The sequence below is a fragment of the Kryptolebias marmoratus genome, linkage group LG9, assembly GCF_001649575.2.
Source record: "Kryptolebias marmoratus isolate JLee-2015 linkage group LG9, ASM164957v2, whole genome shotgun sequence".
In the NCBI taxonomy this organism is placed as follows: Eukaryota; Metazoa; Chordata; class Actinopteri; order Cyprinodontiformes; family Rivulidae; genus Kryptolebias; species Kryptolebias marmoratus.
In genome coordinates, this window is record NC_051438.1 from 23,021,153 (window position 1) to 23,039,745 (window position 18,593).

Here is an 18,593-nt window from a genome sequence, read left to right on the forward strand (position 1 = left end):
TTTAAATGCAAAAGTGTTTGTAGTTACAGCAGCGTTCACTGAAGGGAGGTTAAATGAGGTTTACTGTCTGAATAACAGCTCACACTCTGCAACAAGGTGTTTAATCAGCTGATTCCATGCGAAGTCCTAAAAATTATTTCTTGTTAAAAAAGCTGCATGAAGGTGGCATCTCTGGCAGAAAAGTTTAATCTTATGAACAAAATCTTTAAATTCTTTGCAAAGTTATTCTTGAACTATTTTCTCATCGTTCAAAGTGTTTCAATAAACTTTCGATTAGAAAAAAAACAAAAAACCCTGCAGTTCAATCAAACATGAAAATGCCTGTTGTTGACGGCACAAAATGATGAAAAGGTTTGTTTTGGTCATAATAATCATAAGGTTAATCTCCTGAATGACCTGCACTTGAGTCGGAGGAGTAATATGTGGCGACAGCTTGGGGACAGCAGGGACGTTGAACCAATGAAGGAGAACTGAAGCCATGAAGAAAAGTCTTCAAAGTGACAAATCATCCCTTAACGTCTGCTAATCTTCAGAGAAACCCAAACCCTAAAATTGATTTCTCTTTTTCCCTGTAATGAGACTGTCCTTCATGATTCATGTTTGCTTGCATGCAGGAATTTAATTAGCATTTCACCCCGTAGCTCACGGTGGTGGGGACACATTTCTTATCAAACTCATCAACATTAACAAGCTATTGACAAGTGTCCCTCTGAAGAAGGGATCTGTTGACACATTACGGATTCAGCTCCGTGTTGTACGGAGCCCTCTGTGATCACAGAGCAAACAGACACACGCAGAGAAAATCCCCGTGTGAAACGAGAGCTTTTAGTTTGTATTATTATCAATTTAAGAGGCGGCACATTCTAATGATAACCATCCCTCTCATTAAACACAGCCGGAGGGAACATTAACAAACAAACACCTGAGCGCTGGGAATATGGGACGACACCTGAAGCATTAGTAAACACGACGCGGCAGCCGGGGAAAAATGACCCTCGACATTTGAAATAGTTTGTCGGATTGTGCATCAAGAAAGGGCATGACTAGCCAAACGGCTGCACATTAATTAGTGTTAGACGGGGTTTTGTCAGGGAAAAGGCACGTTACATGTTTCAGTGAATACATAATGTGGCAGGAGTGGCTCTAAGTGATGATTTGGCTGTTTGTCGCAGTTTTTATTAGAAGAAAGTCTTCAGGAGGTTGGATCCCCGTCATACGGGTGATTTACTGCCTCTTGGACAGTTAAAAAACAAATTTATTGGTTTGTGGGATGGCAGCGCAGATGTATTCAAGAAGGATAAAATGTTGAGGAAGGAGGGTGCACGCTTGAGTTCCTGGAGGTCGATGTCGGCATAAAATCTCATAAAATTTGTCTGCATTCAACAAAGCCTGCTACATTTTCAATTTCATTTTCTTTCTTCTAGGTTTTCGTGTCGTTCTGGATCTTCTGCTTTGATTTGCTGCGAGCTCTTCTTCACTGGCTTTTAGGACGGCTGCAAACTGCTCCGAACAGCCATAACATTATGACCAAAGGCAGGTTAAATAAAAAATGTTCTTAACTGCAAAAGCATCAGGCAGTGGATGGGATATATTATGAGATATATGAAGCATACAGTGGACATTATGTTAACAAAGCTGACAACTCTTTTCTTTTTGCTTTGAGCTAAAAAAAGTGGCAAGTGCATGTGTTTGAAAGTTTAAAAACCAAGCAGACTGAGATGTGAAAAACTTGATTATTAGATACTAAACTGAACTAAAAAAATATCTGATTAGATATTTGATTAATTAATTATATTAGTTTCCTAGTTTCTTTGAGCTAACATACAACATTTCACTTCCTGTTTGTAATGTGAGCAAAGTTAACATTAAAGCAACACTTTTAATGTCTTCACCTCTTCACTGTAAATACAGTAAATATTCTTGTTTAGTTTTCATATACGTCTCTGTTTTCATAGAAAGACCTCCCTGATCTCTCAGTCAGTCTGGCTTTAAAAGTGGCATGGCATTAAATGTGGAATTAATTTATTTCAATTACATAAAATAAAGATTTTCATTATAATCTATAAGGTGAAAACACTGAAATACAAGAAAAACAAGAAGCAATCACAAGTATGAATAATGTTTAAAGGTATGAGTGTGTATCTTCAAACAAAAAACAATAATTACATCTAAATTAGAGCGAATAATAAACAATCTTCTTAATGAGTCACTTAGAAATCTGCAGCAAGAACATTTTTGGAGGAAAATTATCAGTTAAGAGTCGAATGGAACTTCAGTTAAAGTAAGACGTCTCATTTTTCTCTGATGATTTTGTTAATTTTGATCCTACGAAGCTGTTTAAAAATATCTGATGAGTTTATTTTAGTTCATATTTACTTGTTTTCTTTGCCAGACATTAAATATTACATTCACATTCTGCCCTTTCTGTTATTGCTTTAATTTCTTTTACACATTAATATTCTCAGACGTCTTTAACTAATTTCTTTCTTTTTTTTTTTATAAAAAGTGAAAAGGGTTTCTGTGTAACCAAAACAGCATCGCACAGATGAGTTCTGTTGGGAAACACAGAGAGAAAACACGCCGTCTTTGCTTTGGGGAAACCCTGTTAAGTTTGTTTTCTGCGTCTCTTACCTGCATTCTGTGTGTGTTTTGCAGTTTCTGGAAACCTTCCTTCAGGTTCAGGACTTGTGACTTCAGCTGCTGTTTGTCCTCCAAGCTCTTTTCCAGCTCAGCCTCCCGCTGCTTCAGCTCTTCCCTCATCTTCAACAGTTGCTGTATAAACAAAAAGAGAAAAAAAAACATGAAGCGACCAATGCTACTGTGAACTAACCAACCATGAAAATACCAACAGCACTGACAGAACTGACGGCTGACAAAAAGGGACATATGTAGGCAGAACTTGGGTTTAATGCAAAAAAGGAAAGAAATAAGAAATAAACAAAAAAGAAAACAATTGATATATTTAATACCCACTTCCCCACAGAGGAAATTACAGCTTTATTTAATCATCTAATTAACCATGATTAATGTACTGAAGCATTTAACCAGATATTTTTGTTTGTAAATAGTTCAAAATTAAAAATTACACAAAATTATCTACACTGAATAAACAATCCACCTCCTTTAATGATGGAGATTTTTTACACACGTAGAATCTGAGATATGTGGAGACTGATGAGGGAGGTAACACGCCGTCAGGACCCGCTGATAATGTTTTATTGCAGGTTTAAGTGACTGCGGTGAAGCCACATGTGGACCCTGACAGGTCGAGGTATCCAATTTCAGCTCCATTCACCTAATCTTTTCATAAACATACCACGAGAAGTTGGAACAGTAATTACTCTCTGCAGGAAGAAATGAACACCACGACCTTAATGGATTCTTTTCTTCTGAACACGAGTCGATCATAATTTCTATTATCCTAGACAGGAAGCTGAGCGAGGACACCTGACAAATGCCAGAGTCAATTTCGTGTTGCTCCAGGATCTCAGAGGAAAAAACACGATTGTTTCTGGCAAACAAATCTCTTCTTTACAAAATCTCTTTGACGGAGTTTACTGTAACATAAAGATGTGTGAAAACAATCTGACTGAAAGCTTTTCATCATCATCATCATCATCAGATGCAGATGAACTTGTTGGCATAAAGGGATTTTTTGTGAAGTTTTACGTTTTCACCGTCATTCATAATGACGACTTCCTCCTGACATTTTTATTGCCCCATGCCGGAAGTGGAGAAATCATGTTTTTATCTGAGTGTGTGTGTGTGTTTGTTTGTACTGTCAGCAAAATATCTCATGAATTACTGGACAGATTTAAATGAAACTACCAAAGAGTAATTTTTGGGTGTACGTATAAAACTGATTAAATTGGAGTCAACTCAATTCAAGATGGCTGCCACAGCTAAAGATAGCTGTACCTCAATGAATTTTAGAGATGCACTAAAACTTTGTCTGGTAGTAGCTGAGAGTTGTTCACAACATATCTTTCAAGCACTAACAAATCATACAAGATTTTACAATATCATATGGGATCACAGAGAATATTATTTAGACTAAAACAGCTACAACGTTGTCATAAGATGATCTTAGCCTAACTAAACTCTGGCAGGTGATATGCATTCCTTCAAAGATAGTAGGCTTTTTAGTTTATTATTTGAATTTCCAAATCCATTTTGTATTTTTTTTTTTTTTTCTTGCCTGGCTGAACCTTTACTGATCAACCTTGTTAAAAATTATTTGAACAGAAATGGAAAAAAAAGACCTTCTATTCTTTTAATTTATGGATTTTTAAAAAAAGATTATACCAACCAGTTAGATGGGTTTAAATTGAAAATGAAAAACTGACAAAAGGCTTCAACAGCATTTGGGGGAGGAAAAAAAAAACATACTTCATGGTGATTCAAGGCACAATTTTAAAGAAACAATAAATCCAATAGTTTTTATTATCTGTCCTCTGAATAAAGAATCTAAATTTGTTTTATTGGCCTTGGATTTTTCCCCAATAAGTTTCTGTGTGCTTTTTAAAATCCAGCTAAATCCTAATACAACAGCTAACAATCTTTCCTATAACCAGAGTAAAGTAAATTAGAAAATATGTTTGTACTCGTTTTTTATTAGTAGCCCTTTTCTACTTGTTCCCAGATAACTTTTAGTTTTATTACAAAGTTCAGGGTCATGAATCAGTGATGAACTCATCTTGTGTAAAAGAAAAAGAAAGAAAGAAACAAAAAACAGTTTGAACCAGTCAGTGATCAGAGATGTGCAGCAGATTGAACTCTCTGTCGGTGGTGAGCGTTCGTGTCTGTTCACGTGCACACATACGGTGAAATATTACCTTTTGCATGCCTTGCAGAGCCTGCTGCAGGAAGCTGAGCTGCTGTGAGTGAGTGTTATCCTCTTCGCTCCTGACTGGTTGGTTCTTTCCTTGTTCTTGTTTGAGCAGCTCCACCTCATTCCTATAGGCGTCCAGCTGACAGCGCAGGGAATCGTTCTCCTCCTTCAAGGCTTCTGCTTGGGAAACACCTACACTCGACACAGGATTATATAAAATGCTGGTGGTTAAGAAACAACACTCAGTAGAGATGTCTCAATAAATGGCTTCTAAATGCTAAATTTTAATAACATTGCTTTGTTTTAGTTTTTTTTTTATAAAAAGGTAACATAAAGGACAATGATGTTCGGGGTCAAGTTATTTCTCTCTCAGGTTAACTATCACAAAATTTTACTACTGTATGCCCTGAAACCCAGAATGACACGAATCCATTTAAGAGATGTCTGCTGATAAAAAATATATATATATATTTCTGCTTGTTCCCAAAGTACAGAGTGTGCCAGGAAAAGATCTTATTTATAAATCGGGTGACATTCAAGTCTCTGAAAACTTCTCTTTTTTTTTGATGCAAGTCACAGACGGAAATATTTTCTCCAGCTGAATTAACAGTACAACAACAACTGATGAGCAAGTTAGAAAACCTTTTTTTAGATTATGATAGTGAAAAAAACCCACCACCAGCTTGATTAACTTTGTTATCAATGATTTTGTAAATTTCTTTTAACTGAAGATAATTTTATGTTTTTAGACACTGGTATGTTTTTTTTCTACCATCAACCTGCAAGAAATTCTGGAAAAAAATGAGCCTGTATCACTAATTTTGCAAGTTTACAAGATGAATTGAAGTATTCAATAATTACTGTGCATTTTACCTTTTTAAAAAAATAGATAATACACACATTGAACAATAAAGCATTCTGAAAACCTCGAGTTTGAAAACACGAGTAGGTTTTCATGAAGTCAAAAATAACATATATGTTTCACACATATAGCTGAAATGAACACAAAAACAAATGTAAATGTTGATTTGATTATCCTTTATGTTTTATATGTTAAAGAGAATATATTAGGCAGAAAAAAAAAACAACTAAATGGGAACTGGAAGCTTTTTTGACTTTATATGTGAATTATTCGAAGATCTGTAAACTCCACAAATCAAAACTGATTCAAGATGATTTCAGGACTGTGGAGATATTATTATATATTTGCAGATGTTAAAACTAACATATCGGTGTCTATGATCTCACGCTACAAGCTGTAAAGTTAGAGCGGCATTGTTGTTGCTCTATTCCCTCCATGATTCAAAAATCTGCAGCATTTTAACAATGACTGAAAGCTGTAATAATCCCAGAATGTTCTGTCCAAAAGCTCTCTGCTGGGCATTTGACCTGACCTATTGAGCAGCGAGGCTCAATGGAGGGAGGTTTTATTATTATGAGAGCTTCTCAGCATCAGAGATGTCCAGTGCTGCCGTGTCGCTCCCCACATAAAAGGCTCGAGAAGAAGCCCTTTTAAAAATAAAAAAATAAAAAAACGTGACAGAAGAGTAGCTAATCCTCATCCCCTTGTGTGTGAAAAAGGGTGTCTTATTAGGGTATGTGTAGGCGTCCGTGAGGGCTGCCTGCAGTCTATCATGAAGGACCATTGGCAGCACTAATGAACTCTTGCTGGGTGAGCGTGTGTGTCCAGATCGAGTTTGTGTGTGCTTCTCTCCAAGCAAACTGAAGGTTTGAGGTGAGAAGGATATTGATCTGAGAGTCTCATCAGCTTGGTGTGAGGAGATGTCAACTGCTTGGCTAGATCCTGTTACATAACCGGCAGTGAAATCGACCAGCAGTTAGCCATGAGCCCGAAACGTACGCACACACCTTCAGGCATGAAGGCATGCAAACAAGTCAGGCTTTAGCTTTCTGTCCAGGACTCAAAGCTTCGATTCACCTCTTTAAGAGGTTGCAGTCATAACACAGGTGTCTTTAAGCAGGACTGGTTGACATGTAAACATAACCCCTTTTCTTAAAGGTTAGCGAGAAAAGAGGGTGAACCACTCAGCCTATGAACACAAACACCAAGACGCTGTCACATTAACACCCATCACCTCAGCTAATATTTCAGGATTGGGCAAAATGACAGGTCTCCGACAGCAGTACTAATCACTGATAGCTAAATAGCAAGGTTGTAAATGAGTTGACTGCAGGGTTTACATATATTTGCATGCTAATTAGAGATGCTGTCATATTAGCAAACGGCAGAGATCACACTGATTAAAAGAGAAAAAGAAAAGAGCACATGAGGACAGAACATGTAGAGAGGCACAGAACAGGACAGCAGACATGGTGGTGAGTGGCTTCTGCGTGCTGCCCTGATGACTGCTGCAGAGTTATTGTTGTAGAGGAGAAGCGATAAGCAACACCATTAGTTTTTGTTGTTTCAGCAAACACAAAAAGACTCCTTTGAGGGAAGAACACACGATTATCGCACTTATGTTGTACTGCGTTCTGAAATGGCAGCTGGCAGGTGTGCAGGGATGCACACAAAATCACACTCCTATGCGTCTTTTCACTGGAGCGTTTGAGCTAAAAGGCGTTCAGCAGTCAACTTCGACATTAACTCAGTAAAGCGTGAATGCTGTCAGCATTTTGACAAACTTTGAACACGTTCTTTCACTCATGCAGAGTTGTAGGATGGCTGTCAGATGTTTGGTGGGGGGGATGATCAATGTCATTTTATTCAAACACAGCTATCTCCCTCAGGTATTTAACAATCAATGTGTTCCTCCTTTGGAGATTCGACTGGTGCATGTCCTGTCAAAGATGACAAAAGTGTTGAACTGTGGATACGTGCATGCATATGCATACCTGAGTCCTCAGAGTCTTTGCTGTCAGGGGCGTCCTCCATATCATCATCTGACATCTCCATCTCTTCTTCTCGTCTGATGCCCATCAACTGCTCGTTGTGCATATTTCTGATCTCCTGCAACACACAAAGGAGAGACAGGTGGGTAAAAGCTGCCGAGACTCCTGAGCACCACACACTTAAAAACAAGAGCTGAACTAGAATAGTCGCAACAGTCAGTAACCTATAAATAACCTCACAAGTTATGAACAATACTTTTAAACACATCATCAAAGGACCAAAAAGTGCAGAAAAACATTTATTTTCTGTCAAATGATATTGTAGTACAAATATCTATTAAATATTCATTTATCAAAACAAGTACTTTCTTATTCTTCCTTTTTTATGTAACTTTTTTTGTTTGTTTGTTTTACAAAAACTACATCTTAATCTTTGATTTTGTTGAACAAAGCAGCTTCTTTCTGAGAGTAATGCAAACAAATGACAAAAAATCACACATTTTAGAGTAATTTTTATAATTAAAATAAAAGAGCAATTCTTTCCAAAGCCTTCAGGGACAAAAATGTTAATGTCTGATGTTCTGGCAAAGAATTAGAATAATCCCCACACAAATTGATTTAAATCAAATTTAAATAAATAAATAAAAAGAAGAACGTAGTGGCGATTTCTGCTGCTAATTTATTCAGAACTGACCAACTTGCTAAAAACAAGAGCTCAAAAAGAAGAACAGAGGATTTGGGTGAATTCCTAAAAGATTTAGAAAAAAAAAAGACAATATGAAGAACAACAAAAAAATCTTCCCCAGTTTAAGTAATTTTACATGAATATCAATGGTGTAGATGGTGTTAATTTAGAAAATTGATAAATTTCCAGAAGCCATTTCATCACAGAGAGTAATTGATTTCAGAGTTTAAGTATTTTCCTCACAAGAATGACGAAAAAAGTATTTTTTTTCTCCACGTGGCTGCATTCAAGTACACGCTACTGTCTGTTATGTTGTGAATTTAACATAAACACTAAATGTACAAACACTACTATAAAGACAAGACTGCACAAAATTAGATAAAATGAAAAGGAACTCAAACTGAAACCTGCTTCTGAAGAGCTGAAAGTATCTGAAGTTACCCAAGAGTAAATAAACTTACAACCATCTGTCAGCTGAAGTTATCAGCCAAAGCCCATGGCAAACAGGTACTGAACACACACCAGCACAAGGAGAAACACAACCAACTGGTGTGAATGGAGCACATACCCACAGCACATGGAAATTGATAGGAGGAGGCAGCTGTTGTTTGATTCTGCTCTGGAGTAGCTTCTACTTCCCGCTGCTGCCTGTTTCTTCATATTTCACCTCCGTGCCAAAGAATCACACTGAATACCCAATATGAGAGAGCAAATCTGGGTTCCTATTGGATAATAAATGAGCCCCAAACAACAGTATTTACTCACCTATGTTCTTTACCCAGGCCAGCGGCTTCCAGCATTACAGCCTCTAAGGGACGTGTATGTAGTACAACCAATGAAAAAATAGCCTGGAACTACGTCACAGTTTTGATTTGGTACACTAGACCATATTTTTTGGCTTGTGAAGGAATAATCAATTGTGCTGAACCTAAGTTAACAACGTGGCACCGACGTCGGCAGCTTTATGTAGCTTTTTCACACTCATAGCCCATTATTATGGTTCTCTGACCTTCACAGAGAATGTATGGTTGCATCTCACAGCTCTTATTACCTCCTCATATTTAACCCAAGGTAGTGGCTTTCAGCTCCGACAGGCTGAGTGCACACAGCAATAAATAACAGGAGCAGAAGTAAAGTAGCTGGTGTAGAAAAATCAAGCTTTGGTGAGACCCAGAAACAATATGTTTGTAACAGGATGTTGCAAACCGAACCAAAATGCAAATAAAAATGGTCTCAAAAACTATTTACATAAGAGTGCAACATGGAATTCCAGTAACGTGTTTTTGATCAAGTTGTTTTGGAACAATTTTGCCTGCTGTGGGTTTGATGTTTTTTAACTTTAAACACAAACATTTTCTTGTCCAGTCGAAGAACCTTCATGTTCACTTATTTGAAAAGCCTTTTCAAAAGACTGAAAATTGCTTTCCCACGATCACCAGCCAGCCACCAACATAAACCACACTTGGTAGAATGCAAATTTATTTTTTAGATTAGTTTTAGCAGCACTCCTGCCTGATGATATAAGCGATATAAGGTCCTACTTTTTTTAATGTATTTTAATTAATTTAGATTTTTAGAAGGTACAAATATTTTCATCTTTATGCATTTTCTGTTTTTAGAAAGTGAAAAAAATAACTTTGCTGTTTATTGCTCAAAAACCTTTTAAAGAAATATAAACATCTTTAATCAAAATTACCTCAAACATCCGATGGCCTCTCACTGTTAGATATTGACAAACACAAAAGCATATAAATATATATGTATAATTCAGTGACAAAGTTTATATCACAAATGATTAAATGTAAACCCACTAAAAAATAAGGCTTGAATGAAGTTATATTCTCAAAATGTTTTTCATTCTATAAACACTTTTAGGAGTGGAGGATTCCACCAAGGATGATCACATTTATTTGCGATGGTTCCTGCTTTGTGCTGTGTAGATACAGCTACATGAATCATCATCAGGAGAGGGTTAAAACTGTTGCAGAATATAAATGAATAAGGGGGATTCCTCAGTGAGAACATTGCAGAAGAAGCGTCAAGATCTTGGTGAGATGGAACAGTTGTCTTTATCAGTGTCACACAGGTAGGTATATAAACATGCATCACCCATCTTCCTGCTTTCTTAACAACCGTGGGTTAATAGTCTCTCACAAGCTATCATGAAGCATAATTTCTAACACCTGTTGTTTGGATGGGTAACATTTTAGGTTGACCATTTTCATATTTATGCTGCAAATCTGAGAATGAGAGTAACAACTTTGTTTTTCAACACCTACCTTTCATCTTTTTTTTTGTACAGGATGATTGCCGCTTTTGCCGGTTCAAAATCTCTTATTGTTGTGTGTGCACGTCCACATGTGCCCCCAAATTACACCATGAATCAGTTGTTTTTCAAACCGAGGTCCAAAGAAACTTACCAATCGAGACATGATCATAAATGGTCCATTAGACCCGAGACTGCAACACACTCCAGACCCTTCCATTACATACAAACCATCATCATGCCAATTAATGTTCCATTTGGCAGAAATAGAAAAGGGCAAGCAGAAAGTAAATGACAACAAAAAGCTGCTAAAATGTCAAAATCCATACACTTTAAGTCTCAAGATGTTCCTCCTTGATTATTTACTCAATTCTTTAAAATGACTAATGCAGGAGGAAAGAGCTTGTACAGATTTACCTGTGTCCAGGAAACCATTAGAGCTGGAAACAAACTCACCCAGCAGCTTGTTTTCCTTCACTGGGGAGGAAAGGGGTGAGGGGAAGGAAGGGGTGGGGTGGGGGCAGACATTTGGACCTTTGTGTCTGACTGCAGCAAGCAGGCATCTGTTCTGTAGCCATGGTTGAATAAAACTACTACTACTTTGCTCTTATGCATTACTATTTTTTTAAAATTAAAATAATGCATCATCTCTTTTTAGTAGCATAAGGCACGACTAAATGACGAAACTACTGCTCAACAGCAATAAAGAAGTTTACACTGACACACATATTGACAAAAAAGGCTGAATGTCTATTTATCCATAATTTATATGGACAACAGAATGAAAGTGAAGTGTACCAACCTCTGCTTGTTTGCGCCACATGTCCAGGTTCTTGCGCTGAGCTTTGGAGAAATGGTCCCATGCCTTTTGTTTGGAAGCAGCTTGGAATACAGACACAATCTGTTCAACTGTGGCAGGATGCAGGGAAGGAGCAGAGACCATCCAGAGACACAGACAGAGAAAGACAGAGGGCGGTTGGGAGGGAGCAGAGGAGTGAGAAAGTGGAGTCAACTAGGGATACGAACTCTGTGTGTGTGTGTGTGTGTGTGTGTGTGAGAGAGAGAGTGTGTGCATGTGTCTTACCTACCGGCTGATGCCACTGCATCATCTTACGGAAGATGAAATAGTTCCCACTTCAAAATGTCAACAAATCCTACATTCATCAAGCAAACTTTTATTTTATTAAACCAAGTACTTTCATGCAGAACAAAGTCTCGTTGCTTCTTAAAACCACATACCAGCTGATTTTTATCAGCCACAGTGACAGCTGAGCACCACAGCTGCTGGTTGATGCACCACAGACTCAAATGCAACAACTGATGAAGTTTAGGGAATTTGATACATCTTACATTGTGGACTATATTTAGATTTTTTTGTATCTCAACAACTCCCAAATTGCAAATATAGTTGATACAACACGTTTTGTTTTAGATATAAACATTTCTATGATAGAACCACAGGCAGCATGACGAGTAGGTGGTTAGCACTGCCCCCTCACAGCAAGAAAGTCCTGGGTTCAAGCCCCAGGTCTTTCTGTGTGGAGTTTTCTCCAGGCACTCCGGTTTCCTCACACAGTCTAAAAACATGCATGTTAGGCTGCCTTCAGGCCCAGGCCTCCCTTTCAAAAAAGATCTGTGATCTCAATGGAATTTGCCTGGTTAAATAAAGGATAATGATAAAAAAAATAGGATGTAATGTCACATTGAGCCCTCTGAAATAGCATACCAAGCACATATTTTGTTTCCTAAAACTACATATGCAGAGGACTTTTTGTCAGAAGATCCAGACTCAAACACAGAGGTAATCAAAACTTCACAATGACTGATGTTAGTCTATGGAAAAATTTGGCAAAACTTTAGAAAATCGCTATGGCTTGTAGAAATTGACATGTTTAACATATTGAGTTCATGACTTTTAACTTAGAATGCCATTTGTTTTAAACTGTTGCACTTATCTCTATTGAGTTTGTCTCCATTTGAATGGAGTTCACCTTATTTTCTTGTACACTTTAGTCCAACGTCTGTTGTTTTAAAAGGGTTTTATAAATCAACTGACACTCACATAGAGCTACTGTACATTTGAACAAAATGAAATAAAACTGAGTGAGAGCTGCTTTATTGTAGGATACTACACTTATTCAATACAGCACTGTATGAAATTTTAGCCTTTAGATCTGAGGAAAACTAGGCATACATGACTGTTTTTCTTTTCATAAGTTGGATGTATCAGATTTGCTCAGCAACTGCTGGTTGCCAAAAATAACTTCCTCGGAGTCTGCCGTTGTTGACCGCTGCGCAGCTCCACTGCAGAAGTGGGTTCTTAAGAACCTTACCCAAGGACGTCTCCTTACTGCAGTAATACAGTGTTCCTGATTGCTTATCCCTGTGCAGACGACCCTGTCCTCTTTTAAGAGGACAAAAGCACGCTTCAAGCATTGCTACTAAAACCTTCAGAGCAGCTGTAACTACAAAGTCAGTTACCATGTAGACTTAAGCTTGGACTCAGCTGAGTGAGCTTCTTTTGGTCAAAGTGTCTGATTAGGACAAGGCAGCACAGAAAACCTCCAACTCTCATGCAGTTTTTTCAGAGCTGCAGCTACCTTGTTGTGAAAGTTTATGGGGACATGTACAAACGGTCTCTCTAGAGTTCAAATAAACAAAAGAGTCAATAAGACCAGCAGTTAGGTGTGGAAGTGTTTGCAGGGAGCTGAGAAACCGAACAGCTCAGGGATCAAACGGCTCATCTTTCCAATACTCAGTAATTTGATGATATTGATGAAGAAAAGAGACATAAGGTACAGAAATAAGTCCAGGACAGAGAACTTAAATGCAACTAATAAAATTTAAAATGTAAATGCTTTAAAAATAAACAAAAAACAACAACATTTATTTGTTTTGTTCTTGCTTTCAACAGTGCAGAAAGCAGCTCAAACAAACTTTTTACAGTGAGGCTTGTTAACAATGGTTAGGAGAAGGACATTGTTTGTGATAAACCTTTGAAATACATTTTTTTCCCTCCAATCCTTTGAACACCAAGATTTAAACCCTTTGAATTTGAACCTTATAAAATGACTAACACCGGGAGCAGGCCCAGAGGAAGACCCAGGACACGCTGGAGGGACTGTTTCTCGGCTGGCCTGGGAACGCCTTGGGATTCCCCCGGAGGAGCTGACCCAAGTGGCTGGGGAGAGGGAAGTCTGGGTCTCCCTGCTTAGGCTGCTGCCCCCGCGACCCAACCCCGGATAAGCGGAAGAGAATGGATGGATGGATGAAAATGACTAATTCCATCACAGAAAAAAAACATTTGGATGGCAAATAAAAAAAATGCCTAAACTGTACGTGCTATAATAGGAAGCTTTACCCTGTCAAAACCTGTAAACCCTCCCAACAGGAGGCCAGTTCTGAGGTATAATGAATAGAACCAAAAATGCATGAAGAGGAAGGCAACACCATGAACAGAAATATGCTTGAAATAATTAAGAGTGGCAAGGACGGCAGGCATGAATTTTTTTTTTGGACAGTATAAAAAAAGCACCTTGTTTTTAAATCTTCTAAGTGCATTATTTACCTAATAAATAATCTATGCAAATGTATGAAACATCAACAACTCCAGACCGTCTTTAAGGATGTTTGCATTGTATGTAACATGCGTGTGGTGGGATATGTGGAGACAGAGAGCTGTGGGCTGTGGTGTAAACGAGCAGCTGGAGAGCGGCTGTCAACAGTAGGTGCTGCAGAAACACAACATTTTGCCTTTGGCTTTTTAAGAGCTTAACAGGACTAAGCATGCAGTTTACTGTTCATGTTTGGACTCCATTGTATTCCAGCTGAATACGTGTTGGGCTACTTACTTCTTTCATCTGAAGAAAACCTTAATAATCCAGCTCAGTGACTCCCTCCTGAATGCCAACAGACTGTTCTCAGATTTTTTGGGGAGGCTAAATTTCACATTATAAATATCACTGAAAGCATCTAGAAAAACAAATGAACTTACCATTAATCCATCCTTCCATGGGTAAATCAAATAAAGGTATGGAGGCTTTTGTGAAGTACAGCAGTGACGTATTTGCATAAATGTGCACACACACTCCATACATTAGGCTGTGAACAATCTCATACTTACTTTTAAGTAGATTTCGAAAATCAAGGCACAAAAGTCTTGACTTGGATTTTGACTTTTTCTAACTCTAAATTATTAAATGCACATTACGGAAACAAACACTGAACTAAAAAAAAATAAATAAAAACAAACAATTTGACTCATTTCTTCTGACCTGCACAACAAGAATTGTTAATATTTTTGCCCTGTTCTAACAGAGCAAAAAACAGCTACTGCTCGGTGCATTTGATTGTACACCCAGATTTGCAGCGGGTGTCAGTAAAAACTCACATTGAGCCACGATGCCAGACAGAGCCGTCTTGAACTTGTCTTTGGCCTCCTCCATCTCCTTCTCGTGCTGACTCCTCTCGCTCATCAGCCGGCGGATGTGGCTGTTGGACGACTGGATCATGGAGTAGAAGTTGTTGGCATTCCTGCGGTTAACTTCACCTCGTTCCAGCCAGGTCAAGAGCACATGCACTGCGTCTGGAAATTTCCCATCGTCTGGACAAAACATGGAAGGAGACCATGAATAAAAGAATCAACCTCTGAAAAGGAGATGTGCATTATTCCTTTACATTTCATGTGACATTTAATGTGGGAAAACAAAATCTAAAGAGCCAAAAAGCGACATTTTCTTTAGTGCTGTGCTCAGTACTAAAAAACAGCATAAAACATCTAACTATCCTCTATTCCAGCACTTTGAACAGATAAAAACATTTGCCCTTTTCTCCTATTCAGTGAAAAGGAGACAAAATAAAAAGAAGGTTGAAGTGAGCGAGTGACACAAATGATGAAAAATTACACAAAGATGGCACTGATGTGCTATTAGATGATACGGCTAAAGGAATTTTTAAATACAACAACTGTCAAACCGTATATTTGTTTACAAACTAACATTACAGGCAGAAATGACAACTTGGGGGCAAAAAAAGGCTATAAAACCCATTTATACTGTATGAGGTCTGTCATTGAGAATAACAAAGTTTGGAGATCAGTAATACAACTGGCAGTAAAAACAGCTAGATCTGTTTCCCCTCTGGGTAAAATAAACATTTGGAAAAACTAAATCCAAATTTAAAAGCAAATCCAATCGTTGGGTTTGGCTGCAGCTGCATTGTTTCCCAGTAGTTTTGATGTGGATTTTGATTGATTATTATCTGCAGCAAATGGCTGGGGTGTTTACAACAGCAGCCCAAAGAGATCAAAAACAATTTCTTGGCTAAAACAGCAGAGTGTTTGAGTTCGTTTTTCCCAAGGCTAGGGAGGGGAGAGAACTGAAAAAGACACATGCAGATGGTAGAGAGGCAGAAAGTCACAGCCATGTTGTTATCAGGCAACTGTGACTGAGACCTGGAAGTGCCACTGCTCATTAGTGAAACAAGTTTATTCAGCCAGAAACTCGACAGAAAGCTGCAAAAAGGGAAAAGGGAAAGCTACGAAGAGAAAATGGAAAAAGGACGAGCGAAGAGGTGGAGAAGACAAGATAAGAACAAGTGTTGAGGATGGAGTGAGCTGATAAACTGTGTTTAACAGCTTTTGTGTAAAGCATTTTAAGAGGAAACTCAGAGTTTGTTAGAACATAACTATTTCTTTACCAGAGTTATAAGCTGGTGTAAAAGGTCTCTTCCCATGATGCCCTTTTCATTTATTCCCTCCCATGTCTGTTTAAGGCTCACATAAATAAAGATTGTATCATGAGTTTAACTTTAAGTAACTGCTCTCAGTGAGCCTGTGATGGAGGGAAACACTCTGTTTATGTTTGTTGTAATATTTTACTGTATGATCTTCACAGGTCCCCACCATCCAGGTCTACCTTTGATCTTGTCTCCCAGCTGGCTGCACTCGTGCTCAGAATAGTGGACAATTGGCGGTGGGGACGGCGGCCGGAGGCGATCCTCTTCCATCTTGCGCCTGTGCCGCTCCTCCCTGGCCAACATGCGCTGGCGACACTCCCACTCATACAGATCATCTCTGGCCTGGGCAAAGTCCACGTGGAGTCGGCCGGTGTCCTTTTTGTCTGTGCTGGAACCCAGACGGATTCTATATCCTGGGGAATGACACAATTTACTTAAAAAATTTAAAGGAAAAAAAAAAAGAAGAAAAAGATGAAAATGAAAACAGGCAAAAGAATGGAGATTAACAAATGACAGGGAGGGGAAACTTATTGACGAAAGTGATCAACTGTGTATGCAGACATAAATGTCTTTTTCATTGTTATGTGATTTCAGAGTACTGCATTATCCAGGTGTTCAAATGTTTGTGGATGTATTACTTCCAAACACTTAAAAAAGGACATCAAGTATGATATTAAGAATGTTGTGAAAACTCTAATGAATTAATAGAAAGTTTTAGCTAATTTCATTTTGGTCTCAACCTGCTTGGTCCCTTTTTTGGTCCATTTATGCCAACTGATTTACCCAAAAATGTATCTTAAAACCTTCATTGTAGCAAGGTTCCAGTATGCCCAATAACTATTGTTTTAGAAAACTGTCAGCTAAGAACAATGAGAAAAAACAGGCTGCCCAAAGGTGTGTAATTTTGAGCTGCTGCCAACCTCACACATTGTATTGACATCAGTTTATTTTTTGTATAAATGATCATACACAATTAGGCTCAAGTCGTAACTTTTTCAACGCTCTAAAAAAAAGGAATAATCAAAAACAATTTTAAATGATTTTATGACATCATGTCTGTAGGTGTAAATTTTTACTGACCTTCAATGCAACATACAGCTAAAAACAAAGCTCATCCCAACAAAAACTACCTTATACTGAGAGGCTTCCGTATGTGTTTCACAGAAAATAAAGCAAACCACAATACAACAGACTTTTTATAGAGGTATACATGCCAAGTCACTGCTCTCTCGTCTTCTTTGTTACCCATTTTTCTTAAAAGGTTCTTAAAAATATACTATAACCCTGTTTTTGAGCAGCTCAGAAGGCCTGCATCCTTTTGTCAATACACTAGAGAGACTTAGAGAGGCCAATTACTTCTGTAGTGGTTGTGAAAGACCACAATATTCCTCATTAACCCCTCTTCTTCTCTGCACTTCCGTCTTATCCCTACTCTATCCTCCTTACTCAATTTTCACTAATGGCTAGTTGTGGATTGAAGTGAAATTTTGCCCCATTATGAGATTTAATTGGTTGAGCTGATCATAGAGTGTGTCTGTGTGTTTGGATATGAAGAAAGAAAAGAAGAGGGAGGAGCAGTGAGGGATGCCAACACACACAGAAAACAAAATGAGCGCAAAGTCAGGGGTTTCTACTTCAGTCTGCTCTCTCTGCTTCGGGCTCTTAATCTACCACTACTTCAATATTTCATATGAGGGGATGCTGGTGTGCTGGAGCCGCCCGAGTGTGTGTCAATGCTGCGTATTGTTGTTTGCACAGGCTCAGTGTGTGTGTGGGTGGGGTATTATTTATGGGGGAACTACACAGCTCTGTCATCACTCTAATATATGGACCTCTGCTTCCACATCTCACTGTAAGAATGGAGGCAGTCGAAATCAAATGATCTCTCATTCAAACAGACTCCCTCTCACATGCATTTGCACATGTATGAAAACACAATAATGCTGGGGAGACTTCTGAGATGATTGCTCAGCTAAGTGGATTTTTTAAAGCCAAAATGAGTGGCCATCAGTTTGCTGAGTGAAGACTGAGGATGTTTTCAGTGAAGATTAGATAAGCACACAATCTGCAGCCAGCTCTATACCCTCAGCAGGGTCCTTGAGGGTGCATGGGAGTTCGCCCAACCAGTCTACATGTGTTTTGTGGACTTGGAGAAGGCGTTCGACCGTGTCCCTCGGGGAATCTTGTGGGGGGTGCTCCGGGAGTATGGGGTACCGGGCCCT

General features: G+C 38.4%; 1 protein-coding gene across 3 annotated transcripts in view; it reads right to left on the reverse strand.

Moving 5' to 3' along the window:
- The window catches only part of enox2 (ecto-NOX disulfide-thiol exchanger 2), a 153,765-nt gene that overhangs the window by 9,407 nt on the left and 125,765 nt on the right, over nt 1-18,593 (reverse strand). For all 3 annotated transcript variants that reach the window (XM_017408434.3, XM_017408436.3, XM_017408435.3), the window contains 6 exons: nt 16,551-16,784; nt 15,026-15,238; nt 11,438-11,544; nt 7,688-7,802; nt 4,836-5,023; nt 2,632-2,772 (listed from right to left, as the gene is read on the reverse strand). In XM_017408434.3, the coding sequence (XP_017263923.1) occupies nt 2,632-2,772; nt 4,836-5,023; nt 7,688-7,802; nt 11,438-11,544; nt 15,026-15,238; nt 16,551-16,784 (998 nt within the window). The remainder of the gene's footprint in view (nt 1-2,631; nt 2,773-4,835; nt 5,024-7,687; nt 7,803-11,437; nt 11,545-15,025; nt 15,239-16,550; nt 16,785-18,593) is intronic.